The sequence below is a fragment of the Glycine soja genome, chromosome 15, assembly GCF_004193775.1.
Source record: "Glycine soja cultivar W05 chromosome 15, ASM419377v2, whole genome shotgun sequence".
NCBI lineage: Eukaryota > Viridiplantae > Streptophyta > Magnoliopsida > Fabales > Fabaceae > Glycine > Glycine soja.
In genome coordinates, this window is record NC_041016.1 from 3,114,440 (window position 1) to 3,136,397 (window position 21,958).

At 31.2% G+C, this 21,958-nt stretch overlaps 1 protein-coding gene across 1 annotated transcript; it reads right to left on the bottom strand.

Moving 5' to 3' along the window:
- Positions 1-8,653: 8,653 nt before the first annotated feature.
- LOC114386960 (dof zinc finger protein DOF3.6-like) lies at positions 8,654-10,432 on the bottom strand. Its single transcript, XM_028347044.1, has 2 exons — positions 10,150-10,432; positions 8,654-9,972 (listed from the first exon to the last, which is right to left on the bottom strand). The coding sequence occupies exons 1-2, from the start codon at positions 10,201-10,203 to the stop codon at positions 9,112-9,114; spliced, it is 915 nt and encodes a 304-aa protein (XP_028202845.1). The 5' UTR covers positions 10,204-10,432; the 3' UTR covers positions 8,654-9,111.
- Between the last annotated feature and the right edge of the window lie 11,526 nt (positions 10,433-21,958).

Here is a 21,958-nt window from a genome sequence, read left to right on the forward strand (position 1 = left end):
TCGTGATTAAAATAATTTGAACAAAAATCATATTTTTGTTGAGAAAGAGAGGGTGCAAAAATTACATAAGAAAATATGTCTTCCTTCGTTGCGTAAAGTACACAACTAAAACATATTTTGTTGTGTATTTTTTACATTCCTTGTATTCAGACTAAACAACATTTGCACGATATAAAGAAGGATATTTTTGTAATAATATTTAAAGCACGTGGGGAGTTTAAATAGAAAATGTGGATGTGAGAATAGCAACTCCATTCCGTATTTTGTTTTATATATCTTGGTAGAGTCCTAAGAAAAAGAAAAAACTGGACAGCGTGACGTGACTCAATTCAGATTGCATGGGTCAGTGGCGGGATTTTTTCCCTACAGGTATTTCAAAAACACCCTTTCCTAACACTCATACTCAACTTCACACATTTACAATCCTTTAAATGTGTGACTTTTATATTATTAATATAATTTTTTAATCAATTTTATTAATAAGTTAATTATGTTATAAAATAATTAATATTATTATATATAATACTATATTTTTTAATATATATTTAATACACATATAAGTTTATATAATAATTTTTATGATAATTAATTTTAATCTAATAATTAAAATTTTACATTTATAATTTTTTATTAAATCTATAATTTTTATTTAAAATTTATATATATAAAAAATATATTATTAAATCATAATTGATTGTAATAAAATCAAAAACAGAAATTTATTTAATGTAATAATTTTTAAAAATTATAATTAAACTTATTAAAAAAATAAAAAAAATCTTTTTTAATTATTTTTTTTAAATTAGATGATATGGATTGACAATCATCATACGAATTATAAATTCATATATTTATTAACAGAAATAATTTAAAAAAAAAATATTGGATATAAAAGAAATCTTCAGGAAGAAAAGACCGTGAGTGACTCCGTCTCTGTTGGGTGCAATTTCCAGTTTCACTAGTTACCGCAGTTCCTTTAACCGAAGCCCAGCCACGCCAACAGCAGCACTTACAGTTACATTACAGATAGATTACACCCAATATATATAGGCGAGAGATTCTTGTGTTAGTTTGCATTTGTTTGGGTGGAAGAAAAAAGAATGCAATAAAATTAGAAAAAAAATATTTTGAATTAAAGTAATATATATATATATATAAGACTTACATTATTTTTTTAAGAAAAAAATCTTATATAATAAATTTTTGTCTTCCATCAAATCAGCTCTTAATAATGGTTGTCATTGTCGACCTAATTAACTGATTTAGTATATATACTTATTTGTTCACATGAACGTAAGCTGCATTAATTTTAACTCATGCAAACACATTATTTTTACCCCACGGAACGTCATAGGCCAGTGTTAATTGAAATTTCAGGAGCGATGATTTCCACTATACCAAAAAGAGAACAGGATCCATCGATGTTCATACAGAACATACTAGACCTAGATGCTTCCCAATCTCATTGTTATCAAACGCTTAGTGATTCAACGTGGAACACGGGTTTTCGATCTCAGTAATCCACCTAACTAGCTCTATGCTACTGTACGTACACGTAAACTTTACAGTTATTTTAATACCCAGAAATTAAATTAATCTCTTGAAAATGTACGCAATTTTGATCCCCACGTGCAAATTACATCATCTCTTTAGTATTGCCTTTACAAATTTGGAAGCGTGAACTTACTCGATATTACATCTCAATAACACTCATTAACATACAAGTATTCCAAATGCTATGTATTATATAAATTACATTTATTTTAATCCATGCTAGGTTATCCTGTTTAATTCAAAGTAAATTAATTCTTGAGATTCAAGAATATTCCATAAAAGGCTTGTTACACCCTAACCACAGTTAAATTAATAAAAATAGATAGACAAAATAATATGAGAATTTCTACGGTGCCCATGCTAATTTGGGGTATTGATATTATTGTTTTTTCGACCAATAAAAATTAAGAGTATTATTATATTTGTTATTTTAAAATTTAATGATAAATTTTTTATATATTGCAATTTAGTCATGTATAATCAAAATATTTTTAAAAAATAAATTGAACTTTTTAATTTCACAAAACCAAACATTCCAGTTCAAACTAAAAAAACATTTGCAAACATACCCCAATGCGGTTCAAACCAAGACCTCAACAAACTCACATTCTTGTTCAGTCTGGCTTCCTCTCCTTCTTCACTAACCATGAACCATGTACACTTGTTCCCGGCTTATCGTGGATTGATGGATGTGGATAAAGCTCAGGCTGATAGCCTGTGTAGGTATGGAGTCAAAACTTGTCATATAATGGGGTACATCGTGGGTCAAAAGGGTGGATATGATGCTCTTGGTTTTACAAGGGAAGATTTATACAACTATTTTGATAGCCTTATCCATGCTCAGATTAAAGATGGGGATATTGTTGCTTCGTTAAGTTATCTTGATGAGATGCCAGACACTGATCCCATGTTATATGGGAAATTTACGACTACTACTAATGGTAAATTGAAGCATTTTTTTTGGGCAGATGGGCACAACAGATCTGTTTTTCTATGTTTCAACGATGTTCTTACATTTGACTCAACGTATAAGAAGAACAAATAAAAATTATCCTTTGGTAATTTTTTTTGGGTGCAATCACCATTCACAAATCAACATATTTGGTTGTGTTTTGGTGTCAGATGAAACAACTGAGACATATAAGTGGGTCTTAAAAGCATTTTTAGAAGCAATGGGAAATAAACATCTAAAAGTAGTTGTGACAGATGGGAATGGGGCCACGAGGGAGGCTATAAGGTATATTTTTTCGGATACAAGCCATCGACTATGTGGTTGGCACCTGCACAAAAATGCATGTGAACATGTTTAAGAGTGTTCCATTTTTAACTGATTTCGAGGAAGCCATATACTCGATTTTCACCCCGGAGGCATTTGAAGATTTTTGGGTTAAGATCGTTGAGAAGCATGGACTTGTGGGGGAACAAATGGGTTTCTAAGACGTATGAGAACAGATCATCATGGGTCGCTGCATATTTTCGAGACAGGTTCTTTGCTCGTATACGTACTATATCGCAATGTGAAGCTGTCAATTCCACCATGAAGACATATATTGATAACAAATCTAGCATTTTTGAATTTATTCATAAGTTTGAGTTGGCTTTAAGAGGATACAGAAACAATGAATTGAAAGCATATTTTAATTCCCTATATTCAAAACCTTTTTTGACCACATCTCTTCCTGACATGGATGCTGGGAAAATCTACACAACAAAGATTTTTAACGAAGTTAAAGAGCAGATTGCAGAGGCTTGTGCGTTATTTGTTACTAAACAAGTGGTGAATGGGGACCGATTGATCTTCCAGTTAACCTAGCATTGTGATCCTAGTACGGAAATGAAAGTTGGGTGTGATACTTCAAAGTCAATATTTTCTTGTGGATAGAGACGTTTTGAATTGCTTGATATTCCGTGTTCGCATATTTTATGTGTCATGAAAGTGGAGCACGTTGACCATATTCCAAGTAGTTTGATTTTGAAGCGGCGGACTAAAGAAACTAAGAGTGCTTTTGTATCATCTGTATCATCGAAGGGAGTTGATTCTGATGCAATTAAACTTGCTTGATTTTGGGCATACTGCGGTGCGTGTACTAGGCTTTGCAAGGTAGCTGCAAAAAAAAAGGTAGACTACAATGAGGTCATGGAAGACATACTGAAGCTTACCATTAAGTATGAGAAGTTAGGTGAACATGCTTCCACACAAAACTCATCATCAAAGTGCTTCTGTGATCCCACAATGATCAAGACTAAAGGTGCTCCAAAGAAGCGTGATAGTTGCAAGAAGAGGTCAAGACATTGTTCAAATTGTAATAGCACAAAACACAATGCTAGGATGTGTCCACAATGTGATGGTACAAATGATAAGAGTATGAATGATGAACAATTATCTCATGAAGCAGAGTCATTTGGATCTAGCACAACAATTGATAGCATAAGTTTTTTCTAGATGATAACAATTACAATTTTAATTTAAATGGTTATCTTTTTCAATTGTGTAGGAAATGAGATGAATTTCTTTGATTTTGTTGGATAAATAAATGATGACATCTGATGTAAACAAGGGTTAGGACACTAGATTGCCTACTAATCCTACAAGCCATAATGACAAAGTAAATTAAGTTTGTTTTTATTTCAATTTCATTATTTTTGTCTTTGGTTTTAAGTGATTGGTTTTTCCCCTCATTTCTATAGAAAGGTAAAGGTAAAGAGAAAGTTAGTGACAAAGAGAAATTTAACCGGAAGCACAAGAAAGCAAAAAAGATGACACAAAACTCAGATCATGTAAGTACAAGTTTGTGGCCATAATCAATGTTTAGAAATTGTTATGTACGTACATGGCTTGGCAATGTGTAATATTTTTATTTCTATTTGATTTCGTGGGATAAAGAAAGGCAGACATCTGATCTAAACAAGGGTTAGGACACTGGATTGTCTACTAACCCTACAAGCCATAGTGACAAAGTAAATTAAGTTTGTTTTTATTTTAATTTCATTATTTTTGACTTTGGTTTTAAGTAAATTTTTTTTCTCATTGATATAGAAAGGTAAAAAGAAAGTCAGTGACAAAGAGAAAGTTAATCAGAAGCAAAAGATAGCAAAAAAGATGACACAAAACTCAGATAATGCTTATGTAAATCAGTGTTTAGAAATGGTTATGTATATGACTTGACAATGTGTAATTTTTTTTTATTTGATTATTTATATTTGTCTTTTATTACACAATCAAACTAGTTGTTTGTTCTGGTGGAGGTCACTTATGTCCCAAGTGCAAACTATGTTTCCTCCTACGCAGCCTATGATATCCCCAACGCAGCCTATGGTACAACCTAAAGTACCCCCAATGCAAATCCCAACATATGTCAATTCTAACCAAGGGCCATTTAGCTTACCTAACTATGGTGGAGTTCCTGTTTTTCCTCACAATACCCAAGTTCTCATTTTATCACAAGTACCTCAGGTTGTTAATTTTCTTAATTACGAGATTATAACTTTGATAACTTTTTCTATGATTCTTGTGTGTCATTTGATTTGTATGTTAAACTTTAAAAAACTTTCTGTTTCAGGATTATCATGGACAGTCAGTTGGTAACAACTACACATCTTATTTTGGATTGCTTCAAGAAGTCGTGAAAAATGGTGGTCAAACCAATAAGATTTATTAAAACCAGTTGGTAACTTCGAGTCTGTCACTGGTCATCTTCTCTTGGTTATGCAGTGCCCCCTTCGCCTTCTTTATCACATCCCGACCATGGCATGAAATGGTAAACCCCCAAATTTTAAATTAAAGATACAAAAATTATAAATTATAAAGCAAATCAAGTACCCTTCAAGTCAACAACAATACTGAGGAATCATTAGCAAACGGAATCAATCAAGGCGAGGTGCCTCACTTGGACGCTTCATCGACACTGAGGGATTTGTTGCGACAGAATCTTTGTTAGGGAGTGCTGCCATTGGCGGTGCATGGTAGTGAAGAAGGACTGAAGGAGGAAGCTAGATTGAATTGGAATGTGAGTATGTTTGTAAAGATTTTTTTAGTTTGAATCGGAATGTTTGATTTTGTGAAATTAAAAAGTTCAATTTCTTTTTAAAAAATATTTTGATTATACAAGGATTGAAATATATTTGAACCGCAATGAATGTGAGTATGCTTGCAAAAGTTTTTAGTTTGAACCGGAATGTTTGATTTTGTGAAATTAAAAAGTTCAATTTCTTTTTTTAAAATATTTTTTTATTATACAAGACTAAATTGCAATATATTAAAAAATTATCATTAAATTTTAAAATAAAAAATATAATAATGCAACTTAATTCTTATTGGTAAAAAATACAAGAGTATGAATATCCCAAATTAGTATGGGCACCATAGAAACTCAAATAATATAGCAGTCGTCATAATGGTACAGAAAATTGTACAACGCTTAGACGGACCTCGCAACCGTAAACATGGTAACCTTTGCTTCTTTTTTCTGCCTCCCTTTCTCTCTTTTTTTTCTTTCCATCTTTATATAACAATGTTACTGTGTAGTGTTTGGTTTATAATTTGTGAAGGTAACTTTTCCTATTAAAGAACATGACGTGCGTGCCATGTAGAATAGTAACTAGTAATAACTTTTTTCCCATTGCTTCCCTTTTAGTTCTATCTTACTTTGTCGATTTGAACAAATAGCATTGCTTTTACAACAAATATTTTTCACCAATGCACATTATTGACGACTCTAAGTTAAGTTGGTAAATGGTATCGGTATCTGTCATGCCATGCCATGAAGATATAGGCGAGGTCCCACGCAACTGTGAAAAGGAAAAGGTTAGAAGCGAAAGAAGACGAAGGAGAAAAAGAATTAGAAGAGATATATGATGGGGGGTAAATGAAGCAACGGAAAGGAAAGAAAACAAATCTAGGAGTCCTTTGTGTCTTGCAATCCATATAGATCACACTTGGTTCCAAACATCAATGATGCAAATTTCGCCAGTTATTTAATATATGGTAAAAGCACTGTTCTTGTTTTTTTTTTTTTTTTTTTTGGGGGGGGGGGTTGTCCTGAAAACACCGTTCAAAGACTAGCTAGTGGAATTTCACTCCAATCCACGAAACATGCATGAATTTTTGAGCCCCCTTGATTCATTCGTACCGTATCAGCAACCCTGCAAATTTAACCCACACTGCTCTTTACGTCTTTTCCTTCAACTCTTGCTAACTTTCTTGCAACAGAGATGATACAATAATATACTACTATAAAACTATTTATGACCGTGTGGTTTAATTTAAAGTTCCATCTTTATCATACTCATTTTTCTAATAAAAAGTTGAATCTCAATATAAAATAGGTTAGTCGTCGTTTGTTGCCTTTCAAGCTCATATGTTTCTCTCAATTCACAAAGACAGAATTCATACCTCCAAAACCTAAGTTATTAATTACTCGTGTGACATCTTATATCTCATAAATAAAATATAAAACTAAAACTTATAAAATTATTATTTGAAGACATCCTTATTTTAGACTAACTCACACCACATTTTTAGAATAAATAATGATACATAAATTATCTTTTATTTTAAATATTTTATTAATATTTCTTTTCTTTTTATATTATATCAATTTTTTTTTAAGTGTTAGATAATATATTAAATGTTTATGATATATTTTCTTTTTGGAATTAGGGTAACCATTTTTCTAGTCCCTAGGTCCCAATACTTTGCTGACGACACAGAGACACGGAGAGAGCTTTTGTCTGAATTGGCCTCTGCTGGTTGTGTTGCTTTATTCGTTGTTGAAAGCCAGCATTAGTCCTTACAAAAGTTATCGCGTCTGCTTTTTCTTTTTTAAAAGATGATTTCTTTTATTCTCAATAGTAGTATTATAATAATAAAGTTAGTAACTATTGGTCTTCAACATATTTGTTCGGTTAACTTTGAAGCGCACGGAAAACTCCAATGTGGACAGATGAGAAATTACCATCATAATACGTAGAAAAAAGTTCACATTTATTTTGACCAATCTTATCAATTCCTTCTCTGTTTTCAAATGCGCATATAATGTAATATGGCCAAAAATGATATTATCGGTGTTTGTATATTTGTAAATTGTATCATTCTGCTGAACAAGTTCTAGAATACTCACCAACTTCTGTTTGGTCGAATTGCATGGTTTTGAGTGGGATTTTGGCGTCTTCTAAGATTGATTCCATATCTTACTTACACTTTCAACCTCAAAAAACAACAAATGTGTACGTCCCAGCTCATGAATCTAATTTGATAATTACAACATCGTAAAGTCTTAGCTGTTGACTGACGTCGAATGTATATTTTCTTTACGTTCTCTCTCTATATAGATCGATCTCTTTTACTTTTCCTCTCCCATTCACACATTTTTGACTTGGAGGTTGTGTAAGTGAATTAACTGAAAATTAGAAACACGAGAAAGAAACTTCCCAATACAAATCTGCTGAAAGTACAATTATTGGAGCTTCCTTGGAATTCTGATTTTGGCAGAATTTTGAGGACAAGGAAAGAGCTATGGACATTAAATGACTGTCGACGAAATCAAGTTTCTGAGAAAATTTTCTCTGAATAAATATTGAGTGCGTGCAACACTAGCAACTGCTAGCAAATACTAGCTGCAGTACCCGCAAGATGCACCGTGCACGGAAGAGAAAAAGAAAACAAACAAACAAGTAAGAGAAGAAACAATGAGTGACTTACCATAATATTTAGTATATATTGTTTGCTTTATCTATATATCCGCTCCAAGATGCATGACACAATCAGCCCTTGTGGAATATCTATATGCAAAACCATATTTATGACTTTGCATTAAGATTGCCTCTCAAATTCAAATTATGATAATGTAAACTTGTGTCGATCGAGGCTGCACGATAGGAGAAAAGTTCTCAAGCTTGAAATTTCTAACAAAGTTATCCCTAGAAACACTGCCTCGATAAATGCTAATGTGGTGAGGCACGTTCTTTAATATACTGTAGAACAGTATCACTTTTCTTCTGTCTTGATACCTTTGCTTTATCGTGCTACTATCTTATCGCCATACGTGGGCGAAAACTGGAAAATTAGTGGTAAGAGAGCAATAAACTCAAGGGAAAAAAATTGCGCAAATGATATCCCAAATGATATTGCATAGTAAACAAACAAAACACAATACATGCACGCACCGTTGTACAAAGAAAGCCCAATAGAACACAAAAGAAACTTAACTCGGTGCAAAAAACATAAACAAAACCAATGACAAGAAAAATATACAATTGAAGAAGACTAAATTCTACCAGCCTGATTGGATTTCTGTTAACAACACTGACGCGTGAAGACAGTGGAACATTGGAGAGCTGCCATCCTAACCCGGATATATAAATCTAAGAGTTTATTGGTACAAATATTTTTTGGATCAATAATTATATGAGTTTAAACATGCCGAGAGAGGGGGAGAGAGAGAGATTCATAAAATGGAAACTCATTCAATTATTGATAAAAAAAAAAAAGTAACAGCACCAATACCCTTAAATTTTTGTGGCTACCATATGAATTATGACCCATATGAGTGGTCAAAGTTACAAGAGATGACTCGCTGAAGAAGATACAAGCCCTGATAAATCCGTCCATGAATAGTAATGGTTACTATTTTCTGAGACACTCAAAGGAGATCTTGACAAATTCAAGCCACCGTTATATTCCATTTTAACCCGTGCTGGGAGCTGAGTAGCCCTGGAACTTGCGGCAATATCTCCAACCAAACCTTCAACACTTTCACTTTGAAAAGGGTAGGAATTAGAAACAGCTAAAGTTGACTCAAAACCATTCAAGAAAGGAAACTGCTGGAACCGCCACTGCTCCACTCCTCCTCCTGCAGTAGCAACACTTGAAGTACCATTGCCATGACCTCCAATTTGAAACCCCATTTGAGAACCGTTCTGTGCTTGAATCTCACGCAAGTTAACACCTGTATTCCCTACACCATAGCGGTTCATACTCTGAAGAGAGGCTATGAAGGGTTGTGGGAAACGACCAATAAGCTCAGGGATTGCACTTGTGGAATTAGGAAGTGATGGTTTGTCAGTAGAAACCGGAGATTTTGAGCGACTCCGTTTGTGCTTCTTGTTCCTTCGGCATCCTCCACCAACAGGAACGTTCCTGAGAGCACCACCTCTTGTCCAATAACGCCTACATGTCTTGCAGAAGTGCCGTGGCTGAGAGAGGCTGTAATTGTTGAAGTAGCAAAACTTTGTGTTGGTGGATTCACACCGAGGACACTTCAGAACTCCTTCCTGGGCCGGAATCTTGGCCCGATCCGCCATCGGACCGGACCGGGTTTGGCCGGCTTCAACCCCCACGTGAGGAGCCTGTGGCGGCTGAGGTAGCGGCGAAAGCAGCTGAGGACTGTTAATTCCATTTGCTTGGTGTTGATTTTGTTGCTGCAGAACAAAACAAAGAAAGAAATGGATGAGTTGTAATGAAAACAAATCTGGTATATTCAGGAAGATTGCATACAAGGAATAGGAATATATAATTAGTTTTCTTTTGTGATTTGCTGAATTTATTTTAGGGTTTTAAAAACTGTGGCTGGGATTTTGAGGGAATTGAATCCTTACTTGCTGCTGCCAATTGGGAGGATCTGAATAGACTGGAATAGAAGAGAAAACCATGGTGCTTCAATCCTTTTGTGTTTGTTTTTGTTTTTTTCTTCTTTTTCTTTTTTTTTGTAAAGTTTGATGGGTCTTTAGGGAGAAGGTGGAGGTAGAATCGCACTAAGGGGAATACCAGAAGAAAGTAAAGGAAAAAAGGAGGAGGATGGAGTTGAGGAAAGCAAGAAGAGGCTTTACTGCTTTGTTTGCTTTGCGCTTATTGTTCTCTCATTCCCATCTCTTTTTGTTTTATTATATTTTTAGGGTTTCAAGTAGACGAAGTATCTTAACCTGTAAGCTTCTTTTTGACGCGTTGTTGGTCTGGATATTTGTTCGTAGAAACGGCATAGTGGCTCCCATGCATGGAAAGACTACGCCGTATATTTTATATTTAGCAAAACTAATTGTCATTTTATTCAATAGTAGTGCTAAGTTTACCTTCAAAATCCCACCCAAAAAAAACAAATTAAGTTCGCCTTCTAAATCAAAGAATTTAAACAACTATTTCTATAGAAACTTATCTAAACAGGTCCTATATATGTCAATCTTTCTCCATGTAAAATTTTATACATATAAATTCTTTATTTTATCGTTAAAAGAAAGAAAGAACTCTTTGTTTTATTGTGTATTATTTTTCAATTAGAATGACAAAATTAAATAAGACGCTAGTCCGTTATAGTAATTACAGTTGTTAAGCTTTGCACGAGAAAAAAAATTACATAAAAATATTACAGAATGCAAGAATATTAATTACGCGTAAAACTGAAGTTCTACCATATAACAGCTCCAATGCATGCATGTCGTTGTAGTAGTAGTAGTTTAATTTTGACTTTGGTGGATCATACAAATTACCTAAGTCTTGGGAATGTTACTACTATATAGGAATAAAATTGAAAGGAGGTTAAATGATTCCTTGGCTCATTAAAGAGGTAGGTTGACAAATCTGCGATGCATAAACACGTACCACAAATGATGATGGTCTCTTCTTATTCCCACCAAAAAGAGATTATTTTTAAGATTTGTATCTGTGACATTCAAATTATAACTACAAGTAATTTACCATTACAAAAGGGTTCATCGTCAATTATTGAAAAATAAATTAGTAAAACAATATTTTTCCCTATAATTCTTCATACTTTCTGGTTTTAAAAAAATAAAATTCGAATGTAATTTTTATTTTAATTTTAAAAAGTTAAAAAGTAATGTAACATCAAATAATATGTAAACAACATCTTACATTGTTATATATGACGTTATCCATCGTCTGTTCGAATTATTTTTGGGATTATGTTTAAGAGTAAAATATGCAAGAATACGAACAAAGGTGTTACCAGCAATATCAAAGCATTTATCGCGTTTAAGTAAATCAAATCACTTTCACACACTACTAGACGGATTTGATCATTTGATAAAAAAAATATGATTTACAAGAATGCGTTCCAAGGAACAATAATTAAAGAAAACTAGCTAAGTAGTAATTCGGAAGGAAAATGCAGATGCAGAAGAAAAAAATAGCAAAGCAAAACTCATATATATATATATATATATATATATATATATATATATATATATATATATAATATGTTTTGTTTTTATGCATAAAAAAGTAATTAGCACTAGCTAGTCTGTAATTGCTTTACTTTTTTCATACTTAGCCCCAGTAAAGTAGTGGCTTAAAGTTGTGGTTAGATACTTTTTGGGCACAGCACCAACCCAGTGGCTTCACGGAATAAGCTATAAACTACTAGTAATAAAAGACAAAGTAAACAAATATCATATATTCCTTTACAAAAAACAGACATATTTATTAATTGGACGTCACCAATTTGAAGTGTTGAATGCACTAAAGTTTGAAGCCAACAAGAAGATTTTGTCTACTACTTAAAAGTAAAAGAAATTTAAACAGTGTGAGCATAAAAATATTGAGTGTATATATTTATTTGCTTTCTCTATTGATCGCCAAAATTTTATTTTTGTAAGGTGGTTCATAGCCACACTCAGACGACTGATCAGGAGAGTAGGGGACTTGGTAATATATGGGTAATGAAATGCCAAAAACATCATATATAGGATCAATTTTGTTTCTTCAGTGATAAGAAATGCTGATTGTCGACCTGTTAAGATTCAAAAAAGCCTTTTCATATAATAATTAGCTGGCAGTATTGGAGTACTATACTGTAGTACGTATATAAGTAGCTAAGTTGCAAAAATAACTTTGCATAAAGTTTTATCGTCGTCATCAAATAGGAAAAAGCAGTGATAGATTTAGGGTAGAGGGGGATGGTATATTTTGTGAATGCGCACATGTACATAACTTTTTGTCTATTTTATTACAGTTTATCAGCATAGAGACTAAAAACTGCTTTATATATTTCATCTCCTTTTATCTCCAGCTTCTGGGAAAAAAAGTGTAAAATCTTTTTTTTATTTACCTATTTGATAAGAATTAGTCAGATGATTGGAAACAGGGATTTAAGAATGAAGGAAGAAGAGAGGAGGAACAAATCATGAGTTTTAATATTTTTCACTTATATTTCTAATAAAATTAACACATTAACATTTATTGAAAAAAAAAAAAAACCTCATTCCTACAAGATAGATTGATAGAGTGTCAATGACATTTGAATGACCTACTGAGGAGTAATTTAGAGAAGATTGTTGTACAAACATAAATCATAAGCAATTTACTCAATCACAAGGGATCTTCTCAATGAGAAATGCTTACTAGCTAAATGTTAGTGCCTAACAAATTTGAAGACAAAAATAAGTATTTATCTTATAAAATAAAATTTTAGATTATAAATTTTTGCAAATAATTGATTTTTAGAACAAACGTTTCTCATAATTTTCTTCTTTCTCCTCGCATGCTTTGTCTCTCTAGCACACATTTCAACCATCAATCCCATTATTGCAACACAAATCTCACCACGAAAATCGAATCCTAAAAACTTCAATAAATTTCAGGTTATCTAATGGTAAGGAAAGAGATTCTTTCATAGTCACTTTTAGTCATCAAGGAGGTGTTGACATGGTCAGGGACCTTGTGGAAATTGGTGGCATTAACGATGGTGATGATGCAACAAAGGTTCTTCGCGATGTTGATGGCTGTGTGGTGAATGGAACGTTTGTAGAGTGGAGGCACAATAGTGGAACTCTAGCTTGAATGACTCCACAAGTCAGCTATTAAGTCATCACTAAAAAAGTGAAGGGATAAAGTGTGAAAGATGAGGTTAAGGAGGATGAATATGTGTTTCGTCAAATGAAGATGAAGAATGGAGAATTTTTGAAATCCCACATATTTTGGGAAATTTCAAATTCTTGATTTTAACAAAGGATAAAATTTTTTGGAGAATTCTTCAAATTCTCTTATTAAACATCCAAACAGAACAAATTCATTGACAACAATTAAAATACTCTAAAAAATACATTATCCTCTTCAAATATTTAGTATTTTTCACCTTGGTACATTAAGTTTTATTTTTATTTTTTATATTTTCAGAAGTTTGAATTGAATACATTAAATTTTGAAAAATTTATTTTAATCTTTTATATTTTCAAAAATTTTATTTGTTTTATATTAAGAATGTTAGTGTTCTGACAATATTTTAAATTTTAAAATAATTAATTATTTTGGTTGATATTATTTTTAATTAATTATTTTATTTATATTTAATGTTCCATCAAAATTTAAAACATTGACGAAACACTAATATTTTTAATAAAAAATGAAAGAAATTATCAAAAGAAGACTTTTAAAAATATAAAGAATCAAAATAATTTTTTTTTAAAATTTAATGTATTAAAATAAAAAAAATACTAAAGCCTAATAAATTAAAAGTAATATTCAGTCATTAATTTATAAAACAATGACTAATTTAAAATAATTATTTATTAAATCGTCTATAAACTGGAACAGAAAACGGAGGGAGTTGAAAATAAGTGTTGGGCGCGGGTGTAGCGTGTGAATAGTAGTGTGGTAGGGTGCCACAATGGCCAAAGGTAGGTTCCCCTGCCCCGGCCGTTGTGCTTGTGCACGGAAATGGGGTGGTGGGCACAAAGATTGGCATTAGCAGTGTAATTTAATATATATGTGTGCTCCGAATCAATCATTTTCTCATCAGATGCTCTTGGTCGGGAATCGTTACTGCCACGTCCCCCACAACCCGTTACATTACATTTGTCTACCGAATGTATACTCTCATTGCTATCAGTGTTTCTACTCTAAGATATTTTTTTTAAGGCTAAAGATTAATTTTTTAAAATATTAAAGTATATTTAAGAGATTAATTTCTTATAATAAATTTTTTTCATATATATTATTTAAAGATCAAATTTATAATCATATATTTAAAAAATAAGATTATTTACTGGTTATGTCACATTAGATTGATTCGACTCTAAAAGGATTTTATTCATTCATTGTTTTTTGCATGTGAATTGAAATTTTTGTAGGAGGATATCAAGCCCATGATCTATGATGTTGCAGTGTTTTTAATTTCTTTTACGCTACCTCTTACAAAATAACTGAGTGCGTAATGATTTTATTTAAAACGTCTGTTATTCCAACTTTTTTTTAACGGTTAAAGGTACAAAATTGGATGTTGGTGGCGTTGGAATCTAATTCCCTATCTTTTTGACAGGTTACTGCTTTTTTGCTCATTTTCATGTGAAAAGCTTAGCACTTTCATTTAGTTGGAAAAGGCTTAAAATTGCAGCCTTAACCCTGCTGCATTCACTTGTCCTCTCTTTCTCTCTCACTCCTTATAGCTAGAGAGATAGTGGTACACAAACAAACTACAAAAGCCAGCCATGCACGTGCATGAGAAACACAGATCAGAAAAGAAGATGATAGTGGGGCCTACCTAGTTTGAGTTGGGGTCGAGTGAAAAGAAAGATGGGTTTTCCCCACAAACACGACGAAGACTAATGTGAGAAGGTAGAAGTCACCTTGGTAGGTGCCAAATAAAAATATTGTGTAATTTGATATGTTAGATATTATCAACGTTCAAATAAGTGGGGATTATGATGGAAATGTTTATACCAGGATAAATTAAAAAAAATAGAACTCACCTTTGTCCTCTTCTAGTCTTCCTTTCGTCTTCTCCATTGTCGGTGATGGTCGGGTGCATTTCCTTCTATTTCTTACTCTGTATCTCGTATTTCCTGTTAACGAAAAAGATTGAATCTCACAGCAACATCTGGATCGACATCGATTCTTTCTACGTGTGAGATGTTACTGGACATTGGAGTTTTCTGAAAATGAATTTTTGCCTAAGGGTTTGGCTCTTGCTTGAGGTTGTCCTTAAAGAGGATGAGGGAAAAGGCGAGCATTTGACGAAGAGGCGAAAAGAACCTTTGTCGCTTCAATCATATTTGCAAAAAAAGTCAAAAACCAGATCCGCATCTCTGCTTCAAATCGGTGTCTCCGCTTTGTTCTGTTTGTGACTTGAGTGCCATCGAATTTGAAAACGAATCCGACACAGGTGATCCAATTTCGATACCAAGGATGCTGAGAGCGAGTGGTTCTCTACAGTGATGGCAACATAGTCTTTCAAGCTGGGACGAAAGATTTTGTGGTGGCAACAACGGGATGGATCAGAGAGGGAGGGATGGTTGTAGACTATAAGAAAAAAGTTTCGATGAGAGAAAAAAAATAAAAAAAATATTTTTTTTTTTATCTAATGTGGATTTTCCAACCGTGAACTTCACATATTTTTGGTTTTGCATACCTAAAATACACACTTGGATTACGAACAAGTAAATTGGACCAACTTGATAGCTTTGGTACCTACCAAAGTGAGTTCCCCCTAAGCACCCTAGATCCCATCCACAAACACTACAAAGTGCAAAGAACAGGTACTACGTACCACTCCCATGCATGTGCCTGTCTTTGGGCCTCAATTTTGTAGCATTTGCTTATTGACTTGATTTTGAATTTTGATGATCACTCACCTCAACCAGTTGGTATTTCATATGACATGGATAATTGCACATGTATATGTCGTCAATTAGGTTTCCAACAAAACATATATCACCTTGCTTTTCCGAATTCTCATCATCACATTTCTAGAAATCCATACCCACTAACTGTAACCATTTCTCCTCCATATATATATATAGGAAAAGCTTAATTAGCAGTTGGTTCGTTCAAAGAAATTACTACTGACTATAAAGAAAAAATTCATTAAAAAAAGACACTAAATTCTTACTATAGTCTTGAAATTAATTTTGTTTTATGTTGGATGTGAATCAACATCCTTCATTCGCATGCATGGTTTGGTTGTTATTGAATCCCCAAGTAGATAATAATTGCAACTGTTGTACTTGTAGCTTTTGTGTTTAATATTGTGTTTATCGATAAGCAGTCAATTGAATAAGTAACATGAGAAGGTTAACTTCGGTTCCAAAAAAAAAAACGTGTGCTATTTACAGTGCCAGCAGTGTAAGGGCTCGTGTCGAATCAAAGTTAATTTGAACTTTAATTTGAATATTGTTTGTCCAGGGCTTATGGGATGGTAATACAGTTTATAGTTCGGGTGGAGTTGTTTAACTCACTTTTGGTGAGTCCTACCATAGGATTTAAGAACTTTATTTTTTTTCTTCTAATTATGTAATTCTTAAGAACTTAATGAGTCTTATAATTATCTTTCAATTCTTAAGAACCACAACAATTTTTATACAAGAATTGTGACGCCAATTACTTAATGGTACTGAAAGTGTCAAAATACATAAAAACCTATTCAATTTAAGAATCTCATAAACAACTTTATTTTTTTCAAGATATATACTCTTAGGCTAGTCTTAGCTACAAAAGCAAAGAAGATGGCTTTCTAAAATTGTAAATTTAGCCAAATAAAAATAGCTAAACCTTCATCTCTATGTTTTCTAGTTTATTTTTACATAATTTTTGGAAAAGTTTTTACTTGTTTCCCAAATGTCTGTGCCTAGATTCTCCCAACACGTCAAATTCAATCGCTGCTTCAGGAATTGCTTCTATCTGGTTGTATACGATGAAATGTGTTGATAACTGATAAGAAAAATATAAATGATATTATAATATCTAATTCAGCGTAAAGTAGTGTACTTTGACAAGGGAGAAACTATCTTTTTATATAGTCCCTAGACCGTTTAAAATTGTTGTTTTTATTCCTTAAATTTTTTTATGTTTGATTTTAGTTTTTTAATTTTTTTTATTCTTACTTTTAGTCTTTTAACTTTTTCTTTCTCATTATTTTTAATTTTTTAAGGAACTAAAAGTAAGAAAAAAAATTTAAGAGACTAAAAGTCAGCACAAAAAAAGTTACAAGAATAAAAACAAATAAAAAAATTTCAAAGGCTAAAGATAAAAAATTTCAAAATTTAAGGATTAAAATGATAATAAATCCTCCAAATTAATACTGATAGGAATTACATATTTACATATTATCCAGATGAATTGAGAATACTACCCCGCTGGCCCATGAAGTGTAACTAGATCCAACAATACCCAAAGCCTTAATGGGCCTTATCTAAGAAATGGGGTAGGTTGAAATACAAAACAATAGAATTTCTTTACTTTTTTAATTGAGTTTAATTTTAATATACTAAATATTTTTATATTGTCAATTATTTTCTAAACATTATACAGCAATGATTTTTATTATTAAAGCCTTAATTAATCGTTCATTTTCACTCTCACGTAAAAGAATCATTTTATAGTATATTTCCCCTGTATATACACACATGCATGAATAAACTGCCAAGCTTATAAATTAATTAACACGAACTTATCTTAATTTAATGGATAATTTCGAGTTCAGAATACAGACCTACATTAAATAATTTATAGAATTAATATCCATGAGGGTATTGTCTCTACAAATTTAATAGTAGATTTTACACTAAAAAATAAATGAAATGAATATTAAATATTTTTAGAATAAGAAATATTTTTAAAAATATTTAGTTACACTTTTGATCTCTTTAACTTAATTGTATATGATTTTTTCGTTTATTTTATTTTTGATTTAGTTAAAACCTGTTTGAAGCTATTTTTTACTTCAAATTTTAAAACTAGTTAGTTTTTAAAATTCTTTTGAAAACTTGTTTCAGACGCACTTTTAAAGTTTACTCCAATAAAAAAAGACACACTTTTAAAATATAATAAATACAAAACTTGTCTGAACAAAACAAACAAATAAATCAATTTTTTAAAACAAACCAAGAGAATTGTCTGGAAGATATTGGAAGAAGTTCTTGGCAACAATGAGACGATTGGAGAATGCTTTCTTTTACGACAAAATTGGCATTACTGAAATCTATTATCTACCATTTGCTGCTATATTTATGTCGTTTGAAAATAAACGTCCGAAAAACTATTACCCCATACTCTCTTTTTTTTAATTATTGAAAATATATTTTCAAATATATAATCAACCAAATCTTTATTTATCACCAACTACATGAATCGACCGGCATGCACGAATTTCAACTTAGAAGTTTTGAGTTTGAATTTTGAATACGCATTGGTGTGCTAAATACTTAGAAAAAAATTATCACTTATAGTAATTATATCCAACTTGAATAAGATTATAGGATACGTGTGATTTAAACAAACTAACAAAATTTCATCTAAATATAAAAAAAGAAAAAATATAAAAAAAATCTTTATTTTTAAAAGAATTTAATATTTATATATTAACTGTGTAAAAAAATTATTATTAAAATTGGTCGAATTTGACACCACCATTTATACTTTTATACCTACTATTCTAAAAATATTATTATTTTACTTAAATAATTAGAGATTTATAATTAATTTCGAATATGAAATTATTATGAAAACTCTGAAGTAAAAAATTGAGTAATAATATGATAAAATTTGAAAGATTTCGTAAAAATGTAAGATTAAGGTTTAAAAGGAAAAAATGAGTTTTTATTTTACATAAATTTGATGTTTTCGTTGATATGTTATTTGTTTTTTCTTTTCTTTATATTTTTTTGTCTTTCCAATCAAACATACCAAAAGGCAAAGTGGAAGGAAGAAAAGTTTTGAATTTTTGTTTTCAGAAGTCAAATTTTTTCACCTTTTTCTCCAACTAGACAAAAAGAAATTCATCTTCTTTTTGTTTTTTTTACTTTCTATTTTTTCCATTCAAGCAAACATATCATAAAATATGGTCATTGGATAAAAAAAAACTCGTTTTATTAGAATCAAATCGAATCAAACCAAGAATTGAGCCCGAAACTCATTTTAATCCTAAAAATCAGTCTTGCAAGAAAAAAAAACCTAATGTAGAACTAGTCAAACCAATTAAAATTGGACATAATTAGTTCAAATTCGTTTAGTGGACATAATCTTGCACCTATGCATAATAAAGTCAGAGACCAATTTGATTTTTTTTATCAGAAGACCAATTTGATTTATGCATAACAAAATTAGGAACTAAATTAATTGATATTCATCTTTGTTTCAGACTAAAAATATAAAATACTTGATAACTATTAAAATCATAGATTAAATTGATGAATACATGATATTTAGAACTAAAATAACTAACGAATGCTAATTCTAAGAACTAAAATATCCTTTCTCATATTTTAAGAGGTATTTGGTAAGATATTTTAGATAATTTTTTTATTAATCGAACAGTTTATTTAATTATTTGATAAATAATTTTTTTTTATTTTTAATGTTTTTTTAAAATGTTACTTAAACAAAAAAATTTTAAACACTAATTTCTAGTTTATAACTTTTTATGTATATTTTTTTGTTCTTAAATATTTATTAAAAAAAATTTAAATCTTTCTATTTAAGGTAAAATTTTATTATTTTTTTATCCTTTATGTAATTTTGTATTTTTCAGTTATTTTAACATATAATTTTATGAAACTCTTATGATTTAATAAGATGATTTTTTAACTTTCAACTAATTTTTGAAAAAAAAATCAAACATAACCTAAGTTTGACTATTTAAGGTAAAAGAATTAATAGTTAGTTTTAGAATTATTCTTATTTGAATCAATCTAATCGGCAGGGTGTCTTTCTTTCTTAATGACTTTCTTTCTTCATTTATTTCTTAATCATTCAATAGAATTAACAGTACGGTCTCTGATCAATTATTAGCCTCATTGTGACTGATTTGTCATTATTCATTATCCCCGAAAGGAATGGAAAAGGTGCTAAGCAATAAAGAAATATCAGTTTAATAACGTGTTGGTCTGCATCATACATCCTATATCTCGAATCCACATCCACGATATTGCAACTTGTGATGAAGGAAAACAAAAATGGAAAATGATAATAATAAAAATAAATAGCCCAATATATAAAAAAGTAAGTTTCATAATATACTTTTTATCCGTAAAAATTAAGATTTATAATCATTTACACATGAATCAAGTGAGATATTTTTTACAGTTTCAAATTTGAATATTTATGATCCATTGAAGCCAAATGATCCATTTGAATTGTACTGAGTTAATAGAGTGGACCCTAGAAATTGACTCATACCCAGGAAGACAGGACCACGCTAGCGAGAGTACCCGAATTCTGATGGAACTGAGGCGAATTCCAATTTTCCAGCTATTATAGAATGAATCAATTTGTTATTCCGAAATTGAAAGGCAGCAGGACTTAGGAAAGAGCAGCTAATATTATTTGAAAGGAGGAGCTGGTGCTTTTGTGTGTTGAGGAAACTTTCGGCCGAATCGCGTGATTACAACGACATCGCTTGTTGTTTAGGTATAAGTTGCTAGACACCATAACCCCATTCTCGACACGCACCGTTTTCAACTTCGTCATTTCATGTTTTGATCGAGACAGCCTCGTGGGCTTCCTATTAAATCATATACAAATCTATTCAATGTTGCTCCGCAACTTGCCCTCCAACATTGCCTATTATTAGATATTCAATCAAATATACTATCAAGATATAATATATATAAATAAGGAACCTTCCTTAACCTTTACCTTATAATTTAATCTTGTAAGGTTAAATTAGATATACCAAGCTTATAATGTTTTCTCTCACCTTCAGAATACATTAATCCTATAAAATATCATATATGATAAAATTATTAATTTTATAATAATTATTTTAAAAAGCATACCTAAAGATTTTTATTTAGTTAACACCATAAAAAAATTATTTTGACAATGCATTAGAATTAAAATTTTATTCATAATAGATTTTAATGGTGATAATTGAATAAATTGAAATTGCACTCGCATTAACAAGATCCTATTTATTTGTCACGTAATAAAAAGTATGTTAAAGGGAAGTGTATACTAGCATTTTCCTTACCCTTATTCTATAGGGGATAGGGAATAAATAAACAAAAGAGTATAACTTTTTAGAGCAAAAGATTATTTTATTTTTTGGGTGATTAGGATAGAAAAAGGTAAAATTCTTAACTTCAAGCCTTCCTACAATGTTCAATAACCTCTGCAAGCGATTCCAAATTCATTATCTGTACACCACTTTTGCTAACTGCGTTAGCATTAAGCATTGACTTTTCAGACTCAGTTAACTTTATTGTTTTTCAACTCTACATGTGAAATCTACCTTGGAACTTTCTCATGTTTATTCCTTAACCTTTAAAATTTGGGAGACAAATAATCCAATTGGTAGCTAATTTTGATTGAATTAAGCAACTGACACATATAAAACAAACGACACAGCTAGGCGCATATGACCGGCCTGAGTATAAATAAACAAATGATACCAAAGCGAGAAAAGATTATGGAAATTTCTAAAAAGAAAACAAAGAATCATTGAGACAAAAAATTAAGAAA